Source organism: Oryza glaberrima, chromosome 1, assembly GCF_000147395.1.
Source record: "Oryza glaberrima chromosome 1, OglaRS2, whole genome shotgun sequence".
Taxonomy (NCBI): domain Eukaryota; kingdom Viridiplantae; phylum Streptophyta; class Magnoliopsida; order Poales; family Poaceae; genus Oryza; species Oryza glaberrima.
The window spans coordinates 15,982,946-16,001,762 of record NC_068326.1 but is presented as its reverse complement, the minus strand read 5'-3'; the positions used below and the strand labels follow the sequence as shown (position 1 = coordinate 16,001,762).

General features: G+C 41.1%; 1 protein-coding gene and 1 long non-coding RNA gene across 2 annotated transcripts; both read left to right on the top strand.

Moving 5' to 3' along the window:
- The first annotated feature begins 6,384 nt into the window (after positions 1-6,384).
- LOC127760786 (uncharacterized) lies at positions 6,385-9,074 on the top strand. The gene is made up of 2 exons (XR_008015137.1): positions 6,385-7,883; positions 8,836-9,074. It is a non-coding gene; the product is annotated as an uncharacterized LOC127760786 (long non-coding RNA).
- Positions 9,075-9,703: 629 nt separating this feature from the next.
- On the top strand, positions 9,704-18,396 carry LOC127779636 (protein ALTERED PHOSPHATE STARVATION RESPONSE 1-like). The gene is made up of 4 exons (XM_052306472.1): positions 9,704-11,183; positions 12,947-13,125; positions 14,737-14,960; positions 17,387-18,396. The coding sequence occupies exons 1-4, from the start codon at positions 10,001-10,003 to the stop codon at positions 18,189-18,191; spliced, it is 2,391 nt and encodes a 796-aa protein (XP_052162432.1). The 5' UTR covers positions 9,704-10,000; the 3' UTR covers positions 18,192-18,396.
- The last annotated feature ends 421 nt before the right edge of the window (positions 18,397-18,817 follow it).

Below are 18,817 nucleotides of genomic sequence, written 5' to 3'. Positions count from 1 at the left end.
TAGTTGTGTAGCTAGCCTACCAGAGAGGTGTGTGGGTTTAATGTTCGATTATTCGGTTGCCCTATGTCATCTCGGGGGATATAGAGTACTATTTAATAATGTAGATGTGGTGTCTAGATTATTAAATATCATTATCTGGGCATATTATGCTGCGGGACAGTAGAGGTGGATGGCTGATGGTGGCAGCTCAGTACGGGTATTCCTCCACGTTATTATATATTCCTAAGAAACTCTCCTGGGGACGGTACTCCTCCGTATTTAGTCCCGGTTGGACGGCCATGACAGGTTGTCGTAAGAAACTCGACAACCCGTGGTGGTCTCTCGAAACACCAGAAGGGCATTGTTAGGGGGTATTGGTCGCACAACTGTGTACTAGCAGATGTAAACTAAGATTGAGTGTATGCTATAAGTATTTGAATTGATTGCTTTTCTATTTCTTCCCCCACATAGCATAGGATTGTTTAACGAGAGATAAGAGTTTTTTGATTCGTGTCACTCTACCCTTGTGAATATTTTAACCCCTGCTTAGACTCTGATCTACAAGTGGCATATATACATTATTAGCATAGTTCTCTCTTACAATCTTCCCTTGGGATTAAATAAATACGATACCTTGGAATACTCCCGGGTGAAATGTTATAATGGTATATCCGTGCGCTTGCGGATTCCTTCTGTAACCATATATATACCAGGACCATTTCTGGCGCCATTACTGGAAATTCATATTTTAGTAACGTCATTATGAAATACCAACACACGCGTGCGAAGTGATCTATGCAAAGGCGATGGATGAAAAGTGTCACGAACAAAAAAAAACAAGCTTGTTAAGTAGGTAAAAGATAAGATGTGATTGGTTGTATTCATAATTCATGATAGTGTTGACGTAAAACACGAGGCTTGGGAGATCTGCTTAACTCCAGTGCATGTCCAAAACTCGCCTTCGGGTATGCAAGCGTGACAATTGATTTGATCCTGCAATCAACAAAAAACAAAGACAAAGAAACCGCGGTTAAACCTATAAACGATAGCCGATTGGCTAAGGGCCGATGACATATCATTTATCTTTGACTCGATGTCATATATGTATCGATCGGCAGTCTTGAATAAATAAGAAGGAACTAAATCTACTCGATCGGCTGTAGATATTAACAATATATACTCCTTATATCGATATATACTTAAATCAAGTGATTGGGATAGATCGGTCGCCATGCCGAGACAGTATAAATCACTTAGATCGAAATATATATTAATAATGGGACTATATATGTTCATAGCATAGCCGATCAGATAGATCTAGTATGTATCGGCTAATACTTCGATATCACTCTATACTAAGATATTAGAGCAAGCAGAATATATCAAACAAAGGCCTAATATACTTAAATGCAATAAGATCTTAAAATAAAGGGCAGATTTAACATATCAATGAAACATATAGAGTAAATATAGTTAAATCAGGTAAGATCGGTTGAAACCCCGATACTACCCTAATCGGTAACCAAGAAGCAGGCTAGAGATTAAGATTCTAATCACGACTTGTAAGATCAAACTCAACTGATGCAGCTATAAGTATGAAAAGAAGGACAATATCTAAACAATCAAGCCATTAGAAGTTTCATAGAGTGGTGGATACCTCATATAATCTAAGTCAACATCAATATCTAACCTAATCGGCTGCCCTCTACCGACAGATGTTAGCCGATTGTAGATTAGATAGCGATATTACCAGAGATTATGTAAGATATATGATAACTCGACAAATTACATAAACAAGACTAGAGTATCATAAAGATGGAAACACTAATCCCGAGAACGCAAGCCGCCATAACAAGTTTTACCTCTTGTTGAAGATCGAAACCGATGCAGCTCAACCCGAAAGTAAGAACTCGTCGAAACAAAATGAAAGTAAAAAGGGTGGCGATGCGCCGAGATTGCATTGAACGTCTGTTCATTGATTACATGGGGTTCGGGGTCTATTTATACCCGAGAATTACAAACTATATCCATATCGGACACGACTCTTATCTTTAACAAACTCTAATATATCATAAGTCTTTACGACAGACTTTTGCCCAAACATATCTCTAAGGAAATTACACAAAATATCCTAATTAATAGATACAATTGCCTTCTCAGGACTATCCATGCGTGGCAATCATCTTGAAGCATATCAACTCATCCCGATGACGTATACCAAGTCGTATTGTCGGAATCGGCTGTATCATCTAACCCAGTCTGACTCGGATTTAGCCGATCCCGATCGTAGCCGATTTGGACTCCAGCCGATTCTTACTCTGTTTCCGCAACGATCTTCATCTTCGATTCCGCTTCGATCTAATCTTCTTTTTCGATACTGATATTACCAAATTTGATCATTAACAGATAGTCTTGGTTACAACAGAACTAATTATTTTTAGGTCTGCTTATCTAACATTTGACATAATTTTTTTTTAAAAAAAAGGCATATGTACCTAAGACAATCATATTTAATTACAATAAAACTAAGGTGTAAGTAGTATGTAACTACATGAAAACTGCTATAGCTTGATGGGATAGACAAGCGCACCTAATCACCCACGTCATGCGATTTACTATTCGCAGGTGAAAAATAGGACGGATGTATTATTATTATTATTATTATTATTATTATTATTATTATTATTATTATTATTATTTCTAGTATTTTTATTGGAATGTGGCGTCCCAATGGCTTAATTGCGAAGACTAGTACTCCTAGATGCGACTTTTTTTTTGACAAATTGGCCCTTTACAAAAACTTATTTTGAAACTAGACCCTGCCAAAAATTTCAACCAAAAAATAGGCTGTCGGCTCAACGCCAAGAGCGTTGGCACTAAGGTTATACCCAGAAGCGCTAACAGGCCTGGCGCTGACATCGTGCCACCGTGATGGCCGAGCGCCTCCCGCTGCCAACGTGGCAGGGATGTCAGCGCCAATTTCCATAGCGCATTGGCGCTGAGATACCCAGCCTCAAGGCCAAACACATTGGTGCTGACTGTTGGAACTTAACCATTGGCTACCTCAGCGCCAAGTGATATTTGGGAAAACGTTCAATCTGAAAACGTTCTATTTCAAATAATGCGTTTTTGTCAAAGTTTCATGGATGAGCTGTATAGATATTTTGGGCCCGATCAGGTATTCCTATAAGATATAATATCTTTTTTTTTAGATTATGTCATTTTTCTATATCAGAAGGTATTCCGATTAGAAAAATGGAATCAAATTGTTTTGATCTAAATCAGAAGGTCTGGTTCTAGTTTCCGAACAGAAGCTACTGGATACGGACTGGTAAAGTGTTGCCTTAACATTTCCTGTGAGCAGAAACTATTGTATTCCCTCCGTCACTAAATATTTGACACCGTTAACTCTTTTTAACATGTTTGACCGTTCATCTTATTCAAAAAAGTAATTATTAATTCTTTTCCTACCATTTGATTCATTGTTAAATATACTTTTATATATACATATAGTTTTACATATTTTATAATTTTTTTAATAAGACGAACGGTCAAACATATTTAAAAAAATCAACGGCGTCAAATATTTGGGGACAGAGGGAGTATATCATGTTGCTTGCTACTATCATTTTTTCACAACTTTCCCTTTTTGTTCCTGTTGAAAAGAGTAATTTTATAACCTGTTGCAGGTATTCTTTGCACGTGTAGTTCTTGCTGATATGAACAAGGAACTCAAAGGATTAAGATTTTAACATAGATCTATTTAGTTTATTTGTATATAGTTTTGTAACCATTTGGGAATTCCTAATGTGCATGGCTTCTGCAGATGTGTGATAAGTGGTTCTGGAAGGATAGCAATGCATGTATTGGAAAAGCTTCTGATCAACTAACGTTCCCCATTACTTCTGTTACATGGTACTGACAATTGCCTACATAATACACCAACATCTCTATAAGGTCCTCAATGCATGGATGCATGCCTGATGAATCAACATATAGAAGTCTTATATGAGATTTGCTTAAAAACATCCTTTTTGTGCTTGCTTAAAAGTCAATGGAACAATTCTAATGCATATTGAATTTACAACCACCGGTCACAACGTTCCTAATATCTATGCCTATCAACATCAAAATTAATCAATATGAATCCCCAAAATATTTACAATACACATCCCTCTCAAGTCTCAACTTCACTCTAAGCAAAATAGTGCATAACTTACAAAAAAACTATATGAATCCTCTATACTTACAACTATAACATCGCATACTTACCCACATTCCCTAATCCACACCACAACCCGAGCCACATTTAACAACCCACGATTTCAACAAAAAAACTCTACAAAAATGAGGAAAACATTTGAGAAAATTAGGGTTTTTAGAGAGGATTTACCTTGCAAATTAATATCCAACGCAATGCCCACCAAATCTAAAGACTTCAAACCTCCCCCCGGCTGCTCGTCGCTCAGCGCTTTGCGTTGGTGTGGACGTGGCCGGGGTGCGACACATCGCGCCGGCGCTGGAGGACGGAGGGATTTCGCGAGCGCTCCTGCATCCGCGTCGTCTCTAGAATTTTGCATAAAAACCCTCGCATTTATAGATATTTTGTTATAAGTCCTCGCTGCAATTTTTTGGTTTACAAATATTGCGTTTAGGCCCTTCGTGTCATATGAAATCCAATACGAAGGAGATAAAAGGGGAAAAAAGGACCGCGCCCTGAATCGTGTAAACTGATGGGTCTTTGCACAAAAGGCTCTCCCCGAGAACCCCCCCAGCCCCCAGGCACGTCAAAACAAAAAAAAAAGAAAAAAACCCCAGCCGTCGCACCCCTCTCATCTCTCTCGTTCTCTCCTACGCGCCGCCTGGATGTGGCAAACCGTGGCCGCCGCCCGGTGTCCTCCGGGCGCCCCTTCCTCCCCCGCTACGCCGTGCGGCCCCCTCTCCACGTCGCGTCGTCGCTGCCACCGCCGCGGCGCACTCTTGTCAGGGTAGTTAAAGATGAGGGCTATCTGCTCGCACCACAGAATTTTGGACGGCGTGGACGCACGCGCGTGTATCCACGTCCCCCGCGCGCGCTGGAAGGCTGGTGATTTTCGTGCGCTCTGGTTGCTCGCCCGCAGCGTCGTCCGATCAAGCATCTAGCGACCAAAGAAGTGGAGAAGGCTACGAATCGGACGTCCGATAAAACTCAAAAGATTGGATGTCCTACCTGCTGCAATTCTGACGATTCATGCAAACCATGCGTTATGAACCACCTCTTTCCTATTGTATACATGTACACTCTTTATCAATTTTTGAAATGATTTTTCTCCTAACCTATCTATCTGATCTATGATCTAATTATATCGTTATATTCGTTGTAATTAAATCTTTATAACAAGATCTCACGCGAGTATATTACGTTGAGAAAAACATATGAAACATTTTTATACTATAAATGAAACAATTGAGTTATAAGTACTGAAACATCACACCTATTTACTGAAACATCAAAAGAACACTATTGCAATATTTGCAAATAAACTAGTGAAACATTTGAAAAAACTTATTGAAACACCTAGATAATAGGATTTGCAACATTCAATAATCCGTTGCAACACAAAACTTTAAATGTGCAACAAAGTCGAATTAAAAATTAAAACATTTATTTCTCACGCGTGAAACATTCGATTTTAACGGTTGAAACATATAAAAAGACAATGTGCAACATTGTAAATGCACTAGTGAAACATCAACAAATACTTGTTGGAACATTACATTAACAATGCCCAACATTTAAAAAGTAAAAAAAAAGTCATCGACATATTGTCGTGTGATATCTTATTACAAAGATTTAATTGTAACGAATCCAACGATATAATTAGTTTGAAATTCGGATAAATAGTTTAAGAGAAAAAATCATTTAAATTTTGAAACATACTCGCATGCACTCTCCCTTAGCTTATGAGTGCACCTAACTAACTGCCTTGCTATGCACATGTGCTAATTGCTCCCTTAGATTTTTGACCTCCGATTTTTTCTTTTCGGCCGAATTGAACGGCGATGAGAAGCATTTTCCCAAAGGCAGTGTTTGGCAAATGTCTAAGGGAAATGATTTCCCACCCCTCTTTAAATCTTAACCATTCATTCTCCCTTATCCATTTAATCCTAATCCTTCATTCATTTCTCAATCCCAATCCCACCCCTCATTTCCCATTATCCAAACACACCCAAAGAGTGCTAGAGCTGGTAATTTTGTAAAAAAGTTCTCTCTTATCCTGATAATCATTATTAAGTCCCTCATTGTAAGTTCACTGTCCTATGTATTCTTACGTAAAGACCCTCTATAGGACCGCGCTCTGAAAAAGTGCAAGTAAGGGTGTTTTCTGAGAAATAGAACACCCTATCCCCCCATTCCCCCGAAACCCTACCACTACCCTACCACTACTGTTCCCCCATCCCTCCTCTTCCTTTGCCCTGCCCTGCCCTAGCGCCGCCGCCGCTTTTCCTTCCCTCCCCGGCTTCTCTTCGCCGGCGACGACGATGCGGTGCGGTGTCTCCGGCTCAGATTCTCAAGAATTCTCGAGCTCTCCATGTCAAGTAGAGGGAGTGGACGGTGCGGTCTGTTCCCCGAAACCCTAGCCACCACTATTCCCCCACCCTTCTCTCGCTCTCTCCCCTGACCTTTGCGACGGCGCAGCCTCGACCTCGACTTGCCCTCCTCTTCTCAACGCCGCCGCCGCCAGCCTTCCTCGCATGCCCTCCTCTGACCTACCCCATATCCTGGAGCTCTCCCTACCAATGCTCCCTTCTCTCTCTCTCTCTCTCTCTCTCTCTCTTTCTCCCCTCAGTTGAGCTAGCTCCGGGGAATGTGGTGATGGAGATCAATGGTGAGGGGGATCAATCCGCTAGCCCGGTGCTTGATTTGGTGGATAGGCGCACTCAATCTTGAATCCGGTGGTGTTGTGCTCAGCTCGGGCATGAGGGGGTTGATCCAGAACTGTGGATTGAACTCAAGATGGTGATGGTGAGGCAAGAGCTCCACGGTGGGGTGGCATCTCTTGCTCAAGCTTAAGGATCCGCCGTTGTGCGCGCCATCACCACTATTCATCGGTTCTACATCTAGGCGGTAGGTCAGATTGAAACCACATGCCGTCGTATAGAAAAACTTCATTTGCAGTTGGGATGCCGTCCTCACTTCCGGTGAGTCAAAGCATCAATCTCTTTCTCTGTAGACTTGCCTCATGTATAGCTGGCATGCATCTTCTTTTTCCTGCTTCCCTGGGTTCCCTGCTCGCACTGTGATTCTAACATCCAATCTGAACAGGCAAACTGTCAAACTTCGTTTTTTTTTTCATGTATCATTCTTCTATTCACAATGATAAACATTGATAGCCTATCAAATTTCTTTATCATAAGTGCTAGAATATTTCTGATTTGTACTGCATCTCAAATTGTACATGCGTGTGAGCTATCAAGCTTGATCAAGTAACGGGAATTTCTTAATATTTGTTTAAATTTGATTAATTTTTGTTCAAAATGTTGGAAATTTCGGATCGAAATTTCTAGAAATTTCGCCATATCGGCACTCCCAATACAAATACCGAAAGCAAAAACGAAAGATTGAACCCTGGCTATGAGCCTGTGAGCTGCTTGCTGTGCAAATCCATGAGTTGTTTTTCCACTGAACAATCACTAAAGCGCCGAAGGAATCATTCACAATGTCCGTAAAACATTTGCCCTGCTTTAGATGCTCAGAGTAGCTCTCTCGCATTTACTGAATGCATCCATGTTTCATACTGTCCAGCACAAAGATAGGGTGCCGCAAAGGTAAATTCTATTTTTAGGTGCCCTCTAGCTGTTTGATGTATTTCTCTACAGAATCAAATGCAAATATGAAGGGTCATCGCCACTTCAAAATTCAGGTCAGTTTGAGATCATGTCACTGTGTCCCTATTGACTTTGCCTAGCCAACATAAAACCCTTGACTTGAAAAGTATCCATGACAACTTTATTAAATAAAAAGGGATGCTCTACACTGGCTTGGGTTTCAGAGTAGAAATTTGATTAGATTTGCAAGATGTTCTTTATGTGTTTTTCATGCATAGTTCTCTTTAAGGGACTTACAATTTCATGGTTGCTGTTGATTTAAGTCCATAAAACTTCTTGCCTAGGAGACGCAACTCACACTTTTGCCGAGCCATCCTCATTAGTTAATTAAAGCATATTACTAGATTTGAATGTACATTACAGTTGTGTTTCTATGTACAAGAAGGTTAAATATTGCTAATATCTATGTTCTTTTCCAGTTTGCCTTCTACTCTAGATGATAGTTTGAAATTATAAGTAGAATATGTTTTTAGAGAGAAAAAAGTGCAATCTAATTATAAATGTGAATATTGAATCTGGTAATTATTTTTGTCTTATCTGTATAAAAATGATTGGTTGCTACCATAGAAGGTGCTCGGGTTTGTGAAGACTGTAGGTGCATGCTTGGCTATCTATTAGCCTTGTGGTTCACTGCTTGTGCTTTCTCAGTCCTAAGCAATTGCATTGCAATCTCATTTTATAACAATCTTTGTATATGTGAGAATTGCCATTTAGCTTAAGTATATTAAGGGTGTCACTGCTAATTAGTTGCCATGACAAGAACAAACAACTTGACAATAGAGCTTTGCTGCACAAATTAGTTAGCTGGGATGTTCTTCTGTACCTGTAAGTTTCATGTAAGTAAGGAAAATTTCTTATGACTTATACAATGAATTAATTTTCATAGGTTCAATTTTTCTAGAAGAGGGAAAAATGGATGAGTATGTCTTCTTTTGTTTTTAGTTCTGAATAGTGTTTTTTATGAGCCTGTCAATGTTATTGTAACAGGAGTACACCTCAGGCACTGTGGGAAGTGGGACATATGGATCACCAGCCATGCCGCATGGTCAACATCAAGGCCATGGCATTCGTTCAAAAAAAAAAAAAAACATCAAGGCCATGGCCGTTGAAGGTGGATCACCGTCCAAGCTTAGTCAACGTCAATAATTTCATATATCTCCATAACAAATTGTGTGGTTTTGTATAACTTGCAAGGAACCAATAAACTTACCCTCCTATGTTTCGTATCTTATATTGTGCTAGCTCAAACTATCTTTGATGTATCTTTACATGAGCATGCTTAGTTCTATCGTACTTAATTTTATGATCTACAATCGTTAGGCCATGTGATTTGTGCTTCCTCTGTGATCATAAAATTACTTGCTTTGCTTTGCTTTGCTTTGATTACTATACCATTCTCCAATATTCCTCATAAGTGTCCATAAGTTAAATAGCTCTTAATGAACGGTAGGGCGCCGCGAAGCGCGCCTAAAGTCCTAGTAGTCTTCGATTTAAGGGGGATTTGGGGAGATTTTCGGAGGGGAGGAGAGAGGGCGATGCGGGGGGGGGGGGGGGGGGGGGCGATGAACCCTAACTTAGTAGCAGAACAAAACAGGGCGGCGCGGCCGCAGCATATATGCCGCTACGTTGGCGCTGAGTTTGGACCTGACATTCCTGCCACGTCGGCTGGGCGATCATCTGGGCTGCCACGCTGGCATGAGGTCAGTGCCAGGAACGTTGGCGCGTCCATGCACGATCTCAGCGCCAAGCCCTTCTGGCGCTGAGCTGACGGCAAGTTTTCAAATAACTTTTTCAAAAAGGTCAATTTGTAAAAAAGACGGTGGATGGGAAGACCAGCAAAGTTGACAGTCTCAAAGACTCTCCCAATCACTTTCCCCAAACACAGACCCTCTACAGTCCTCCACCAGAGGGGCACAGCCGCACAGGGCTACAGCCTACAGGAGGCCTACAGCGGCAGCACACACCAGGGCAGGTAGGCAGGCAGGCAGTCGTTCATCCACATCCACCGCCGCCGTCTCCCCCGCCGCTTCTCACCCATTCCTCTCCAATCCGGCCGCGCCGGCGCCGCATCTGGTCCACCAAGAACCCCTTCAAAGAATCCCCACAACCCTCTAGGGAAGGATCGCAAGAATTCCTCTCAATCGCCGCTTGGATGGGGTGCGGGCAGTCCAAGATCGACCAGGAGGAGGCGGTGTGCCGGTGCCGGGACCGGAGGAAGCTGATGGCCGACGCCGTCCAGGCGCGCAACGCCTTCGCCGCCGCCCACTCCGCCTACACCGTTCTCCTCAAAAGCACCGGCGGCGCGCTCTCTGACTTCGCCCAAGGCGAGACGCCCGACCTGGTGGCCTCTCACGCCCACCTCGCCGCCCCCACCCAGGCGGCCGCTTCCGTCTCCGCGCCTCCTCCCCCGTCCACCGCCGCCGTGCTCATCGCGCCCTCCCCGCCGCCCCCGCCCTTCCTCGACTTCTCCCACGCCACACTCCAGCGCTCCTCTTCTACTCCAAACATCCCGATGCCCGACCCTAAGGCCGCCACCAAGACCCGACTCGCCGCTGGCGCATCCATCCGGGAAGAGGACGAGGTGGAGGATGATGCTGACGGCCATATCAGAACAGAAAGCGAAGATGATGATGACGACGACGAAGACGACGATAGCGATGATGACCACCATGAGCACGATGATGTCCTCGTGGAAGAAATGGTACACGGACAGCCGCAGAAGCGGGTTATGATGGGCAGCGTGGGGTCTTCTCCAGTAACGCCGCCACCCCCACCACGGCCGAACCCATCCCCGCCAGCCACCAGGACAACACCACCACCCCCAATGCCTGAGCCTCAGATGGCTACTACCTGGGATTACTTCTTCGGTCCAACCACCACACCGCCGCCCACCCTGGAGCAACCTCCTGAGGAGTCTTGGATGGATAAGCGGGAGGAGTCAGTGCCGGAGATGAAGGCACCGATTATGAAACCAGCTGTTGATGGATCAGCTGCTCCTATGCATGTTGCGGAGGAGCAACCACCACAGACAGCACTGGAGAAGGAAAAGGCCATTGAACAGCTTGCGGCAAACCTTCCTCCATCGAAGCCACTTATTAGAAAGCCGCCCAAAGCGGCACCTGGCCCTCCAGCAGAAGTTCGCTACCAGCATGCCTCATCTATGGGTGCGGTTGAAACTCGGAAGGGGAAGACGATGTCAGGTACTGCCAGTTTGCTGCAAATTGTTGCTCAGCTTGATGATTCTTTCCTCAAGGCTTCAGAGAGTGCACATGACGTGTCAAAGAAGCTTGAGGCCACCCGAATGCATTACCACTCCAACCACGCCGACAGTCGAGGCAAGTGTGGCCAATCAATTTGTTTCCTTCTCCTTAATATGAATCTTGAGCAATCACTATTCACCTCTTAAGATAGAAATCAACTACACCCTCCCCTCTGGTCAGCGATCACAAAAACATGTCATTTTAGACATCGGTATGGTCTTAAAATGCAACTTTGACTGCTGATTTTTATAGAAAACATTTGAAGAACTTGATAAAATTATGATATTCTGAAAGTACTTCTCGACACAAATTTCTGCACATGATTTTCATACATCCAATTGAGATATTTAAAAATATATTGATGATAAAAATTTTAACGCTTTACTTGAAACATGCCCAAATCCACATGTTTTTGTGACCAGGGTAGTATTGCCCTGTAACTTTGTTTTGGAATCAACACTTGTGCATCAAAATGGAATGAAAAAGGTGGTGCCTAAAAATTTCTGTTCTTTATTATTGTAGTCCTTAGTTGTCCAATATAAAGTGCTAGACTAGTTGTAACAAAATCATGCTTTATTCAGTGTGATTTTTATAATGTGGAATTGTAATCTGTAATTCCCTTCAATATGCTGTCATATTACCTTTCTGAGCTTGGAATCTGCATTTTGTATAGTTAGTTTACTTTATATATCTGAAAGAGTTAATTTTGTACTTGTTTTGAACCCTAATTTACATCCAAATTGTTGCTTCCCTAGTTTATCACACACAATTACTTAATTTAGACCATATTTAATATTCCCTTAAGGTGGTGTTTGTATTATGGGAAACGGTGTGGGAATGGAAAATATTAGGTTGAATAGATATAATCTAGTCTTGGAATAGATATAATCTAGGTTTGTATTAGGTTGAATAGATATAATCTAGGGATGGGGAAAGTGCATGATTTTGGAACTCTGTCGGTTACTAACCTAATATCCCTCTGTTTTTATCATGAGAGAGAGGGGTGGGTGGTTTTCATTGTATTACAAGATTGTTCCTTTCTTGCCAACTTCTCTCAGCTATCTTCTCCTTTTTCCATTTAAGTTGCCACAACACCACATCTACTTGTCAAAGGTCGTAGCTATAGTCCACTGTCAAATCCGCTGGCCACACTTGCCATGCTCTACAGCATGTGGCCCTCGTGTCCTCTTCTGGAAGTTTGCCATCAGTCCTGTTTAGGAGCTCACCCTCAAGCCCACCATTGTCCGCTCTTGATTCTAGTGTCTGAGGCCGCCATGAGCCCTGTCAAGGTCCATATGTGTTGACCATGGTTCGTGTTCTTTTCCTTTTAATTGAATATTTTCAATGTGTGTGTGTGTACCTCCTTGAGCCTGCCATCAGGCATCCATCATGGATGGCTGCTACAACCTGCCACAATAATTATTTCTTTTTGGATCTCTGGCCGAGGCTACGAGTCTGAGAATGGCAGAAGCACGATATAGGGACAAGGGAAGCAGGCATTATTTTTTCCTTTCTCTTTGTTATGGAGCTCACACTTCGTTCATGCCTTCATCTAATTTAATTAGCTTGATAAAGGGTATTTTTGTTCAACCAAAGTTCATCACAAGCCCAGTGTATCCAATGCCAATTATGATAAATTGTATATCCATATCCAAAACACACATCATAACCCATCTTTTATTCCATTTCCCTTCAAACTCATTATCTAGATGCCATCATAAGTTCTATTGTTCCATAAACCTTATTCTGCTCGCCCAATATGACTGGCCCTAGCTTCTGGTTTGTGACATCTGCCATTTAACTTGCTAACTCTGCTGTGCGATTTCAATTTTCTCCAGGGCACATTGACCACTCCACAAAAATCATGCATGTTATTACTTGGAACCGCTCCTTCAAGAACCTACCTAACCAAGATGATTTTGGTGGTAATTTTGAAATTGATGAAAGGTTTGAAACTCATGCCACAGTACTTGATAGGATGCTTGCATGGGAGAAGAAATTGTATGATGAAGTGAAGGTAATGAATATTTGACTAAAATTTTTTACATTTGCGAAATCTGGAACTATGTCTGAAACTGTATCTGCGTTGCTTTGTAATTTGTGTCCTCTCTTTGTTTGTGCATGTCAAAACCTAAGGCAATATACTTCCGACCTCTTAATCTTGTGGGCCTACTATTTCCTTGTTTAACCGTTAGAAATTTAGAATTTGCTAGTCCATGTTGATTTAACACCTATGTAAGTCGAATTCCCAATCCTAGCTTAATTTTGAACTACAAGCTATTCTGTGTGCAATCCCACTGTTCATCAGAGTTTTAAATTGATGTAATGTACTGTTCTGTCAATTGTTGCGAAGATGTCACTAGTTTCCAAAATGCTAAGAAATCGAGTTAATTATGAGTAAATTTAAGGAAACCCCATGCTTTTTACTTGTTGGAGTTGCATAAAACCCGGGTTAATGCCACAAGTCATAATACTTGGGGTTTTATGCAACTTCGACCATAAAACATATGATTTACTAAAATTCACTGTTATATTATCAATCAAGGAGTGCTATGTGTCGATTCGTATGATCGGCAATACATTTAATAATGTGCACTAGACCAAGGAGAGATGGTGACACAGATGATTTATACTGGTTCGGGCCCTCAATGTGAGGTAACACCCTAGTCCAGTTGTATGTAGATTGGATCTGTGTAGGTGTGTGCAGCATGGCGTTGGAATAGCTCGTGGGCACGTATGATGTAAGGTATGATCAGGGTTTCTAGGTCGTGGAGAGTTGCTAGGAGTCACCCGCATCTCGGGACCCCTGCCCTGTCTTATATAAGATGAGGGGGAGGGTTACAAGGAAAGTATCTAGTTGGTTGCAACTTAATCTTCCTATTCTATCTATAAAAGATATGCATGATCCTCAGCATTTATATCTTATCCCGGGAATCTCTCCTTCTTGGGTTACAAGCCACATGGGCCTATATAGCATTCGGTGCAAAAGCCATGCCATGGGTACCCGGGTACCGTGTACCCCACAGTATGCAAATTGCAATCAAGTGATCAACAGTTACATATTGCTCTTTTCCCAAAGGTACTATCATTTCAAAGAAACCCTCCAATTCCAGCTATTGGTTGATTGGATGTCATGGTCCCCTACGCGGCTACGTCCACATTGACTTATAATTTCTGTAATAATAAGTTCTACAAACTAGAAGAGTTAAATATTATTAAATTATATCTCACAATGTATCTACTCAATTTCATTTCACCGATGTAGAAAATTTTGGATATGTATGTATGGTAAGGCACCTGCATCCACAACCATCTGGTACACGTTTGATCACATGAAAGTTGGAGTTTGGGTATTTGATGTTATATCCCTTGATATATAGATGGAACTTTCATTGCAATTGCAGAGAGCACATGTACAGTGAGAAAATCAATTATGTGCAGGTAGAAGGATTGGTAATTGTAGTTGTGAGTTCATAAGATTAACAAATTTGGACCAAACTATCCTATTTACTAGATTCTAGACCTGTGGTTCTTAATTCATTTGTGATATTTGTTATTGTTTCTGTTCCATGAGTACTTAGCTACTGTTTTCTGTATACTAATTTATTGTTTGAATATGCCAAACCAGGCAGGGGAACTTATGAAAATTGATTATCAGAAGAAGGTAGCCCTACTTCATAAACAAAAGAAACGTGGTGTGAAACTCGAAACCCTTGAGAAGACTAAGGCTGCTGTTAGCCACTTGCACACAAGGTACATAGTGGATATGCAATCCATGGATTCAACCGTCTCAGAAATAAACCGACTACGTGATAAACAGTTATACCCGAAGTTAGTGGACCTTGTTGATGGGTGAGTATTCTTCAATTTAAGTTAAGTAATGATATAAAAGTTTGATTATGTGATACATAATCTCTTTGTACTGTGATGCTGCTACATCGCTTCATTTTTTCTAATCATATGGATGTTATGAGTATTTTCCATACTTTCTCATAGTCTCAACCTTACCAATTTGCTCTCCTATTTTGACTAAAATGGAATTGTATGTGTTTGCGCTGCAAACAATATTACAAGGCAGACAAGAACTATACCTGGTATGGTAGTTGAATCTTTAAATCAAATACTATAGAGGGAAATGATGTTGTTCCATGTAGTGTGTATCCTCACCTTGATTATGATATTGTTTTTGCACCTAACAATTAATTACTCCCATAATTTGGGATTTGTCAATTCTCTTGTGTTCCAGTGAATCAATTTAAACTTTGGACACTACTGTCTTTACAAATATCAAGAGTGGTCAGTAGATTATGGTATATGCATATTGATTCTAAATTTCAATTATTGCAATTTTGTTACTATTGCTAATTAATTTATGGCAACAATAGCTGACAGCAGAAGTAGTGTGATTGGAACCATCCCAAGTCAGGGTATGGTACTTTTTTTTTCTTTGGGAAAGTAACAAAGGAACTAGTAGCCCTTAGAGGGTTCTTTAAGCTCCCAATGGAAATATCTCACTCATAGCACATTGACCTTGCGGATTCCACAAATCGTGACATCCCAATCATATGAATCCTATGTTTTTTTTTTTGCCTATTATGCTTTTGCAGCCCTTGGAGAAAATCTGGCATGTTGGAATCGATGGGGAATAAAGACAATCTCTTCGATATTAAAAACGAATTGCATTCTCTACCTATTAGAAGTGATTGTGTCAGATGCCTATCCAAGCAATCCCTAAAGAAAACCAGAAATGAGAAATAATTTCCCCAACAAACTCACATTGATCTCCTCAGTATTGTACTCTCATTCATGTCCTTATCTCAATATCATATATTGCATCAGTGACTTTCTTTTTTCCTTTTCCCTACATATGGTTCGATTTTGGACATGGTTTTCCTATTAAATGCTTGCAATTTCTTCAACCATATCAATAATTGCATGTAATTGGATTAAGTGTAGTTGAATGATTAGGTAGGGAAGTAGAGATCCCATAACTTTGTCCTTTTGGTTTCTATGGGATTACAAAATGTGCTACTTCTGTGACAAAAGCACATAGGTCTATTTTGTGTACTTCAAAAATAGCAAGTTATGCTTTATAGTGTAGATTGAGGATAAGTGGCTCCATTGAAAGAAAAAAAGGACTATCAACAAGAGGCAGTTACATTTAGGTGATATATGTCACTTGTTCAGTTCCAGGACTTTGTGATGCGGTATTGGGAAATGTTTGATGAGCTAGGTTCAATTCAATATTTGGTTAATAGGGATGGGTCACGGGTCAATAAGTGGGACATGAAAAGTGATATGAGGCTCTCATATCCCATCACCCATGTGGAGGATAGGTTTTTAGTTTGAATATGTAGAGGGTTAGAAGCATGGAAAAAATCACCCATTCAATGGAGCCAGAAGTTTAGCCCCACTGGTGGTGCCAATCCTTGCCGAAGTGATTTGTCAAACCTCTAGAGGCAATTTGGACTCGAGCTCTGCCAGTTGATATATCCATTGTGCCCAATTGTCAAGCTGCTGCAGCCTAAAATTTGTCGTTGCAGCCTGCTCGTGGATCATGTTGCTGTGTACAGTTAATCCATGACTTCATTTGCCAGGATTTGGGGTTTGAGCCGCACTCCCCTGTTTTTTTTTCCTTCTTTCAATCTGATATTCCCTGCTGGACCCTTTTTTTTCGCTGCTGCTTTGATCTTTTTCTCTTTGCTGATGGCCTTATGTCTTCTCCTTGTTTTTTATTCTTTTGTTTTTTTACCCATGGACTTGGCTTTAGTTGGTACCATACTACCATGTTTGCGTTGTATTTTCCCCTTTCCTGGAAGATTCTAGGAGAATGTGACTAGGCATTTTAGGCAATGAATTTGATTTCCCAAACCCAATCCCCCAAAAATTACTGGATAAGACAATTGGATTAAAACTCGTGTCATCAGGGAAGTTTGTGTTGTCATAAATACTGGATAAAAGGCAATCGGGTTAAAACTCCTATTGTCTATTATCCTATACTCCTAGTATCCTACTTTATAACCCAAAGCGAAACCCAATAGTATCCTAGTTTATAACCCAAATCCAACAGCTAACCCAAATGTCATGAAATTGAATTAATGGTATCATTGGGTGGCCATGATAGACAATAGGAGTTTGTGTTGTTTTTTCATGTCATCAAATACATATCTATTGATTTTTGATAGATTTGCTATCGAATGACTTCTCTAGTCTTAAGTCTTAACAGCTCGTTTTTCTATTTACTATTTATGTTTTAAGGTAATGCTTGCTCTGTGCAGAATGGCAAACATGTGGAGTTCTATGCATCATCATCATAAGTGGCAGTTGGTTATCATATCAGGAATAAGAAATTTTGAGGCTCCACCGGTTCCAAGAGAGACAACTGATCAGCATTACAAGCAGACTTGTGACCTGCGTGACATTGTCAGGGAGTGGCACATGCAGTTTGAGAAACTCATGGACCATCAGAAAGGATACATTAGAGCACTAAATGCATGGCTCAAGCTTAACCTCATCCCCATCGAAAGCAACTTGAAGGAGAAAGTTTCGTCCCCGCCTAGGCTGGTGGAACCACCTATAAAAGATCTGCTATATGCCTGGCATGACCAGCTTGAAAGGCTTCCAATTGAACTTGCAAAAACTGCCATCAAAAGTTTTGCTGAAGTCATAAGCAATATTGTACTACTTCAGGAAGAAGAAGTCAATCTAAGGAGGAGGTGTGAGGAAACTCGCAGGGATCTCAACCGAAAAAAAGCACAGTTTGAAGAATGGCACCAAAGGTACATGGAGAGAAAGGCATCACAAGGCGAGGATGCTAATAACAGTGAAGTGGCTGAAGCTGTGAACTCAGATCCTGTCGCCGACAGGAAGACGGCCATCGAGGAAGTAGAGATTAGGCTGAGGGAAGAAATGGGGCATCACAATAGGATTGCCAGGCAGGTTAGGGAGAAATCACTTGCCAACCTTCGGATGCACCTGCCAGAGCTCTTCAGAAACATGACTGATTTTGCTGGCTTCTGCTATGAAATGTACAGCAATTTGAGAAAATCTGCTGTACTGCCCAAAGATGAAGTGCAAGGCTGATGCTGTGCTCCCAAAATGTTAGTTATGTTGATTCTCGAGTTCATCAGCTGTAGGGGAAAATACTGGTTGTAGCTGTTCACTGGTATCGTTTTGATGTGCTGTTTTCCTTTTCTTTTTTGAAGTGCATCGTAGAGCTCGTGAGAATTAATGATTTGATCTGCCTGTAAATTGAAACGATCCTATTCCATCATCTATTTTCATTTTCTGTGCATTGATATCTTCTATGTGGCCTTATATCATCAGTGCATATGTGCGCGACCAGAAGCACAACTGATGATTGTTTCTGAGCACTTAATACGCTTGCTACACTTATTACGTCATGGGGTAAGTTCCATAGTTGAGTCTTATCATAGGGGTCTCACCGTGTTAGTGCATTTAAAGTACTTTTTATTATCGGTAAATCTAATTGGAGAGACCTCTCCAATTAGTTTTAACCAGAGACATTCACGTGCTATTACTTTAGGAGTTTTGATTGCTATTAGTATATCTAATAGTGCATATCTTGTTTTCTTCTTATAGAATTTTCTGTTAAACTAGTTATCCAATCTACAATCTGATTACATCATTACGTTCGTTGTAATTAAATCTTTAAACAATATCTTATATGATTATATTACGATGAAAAA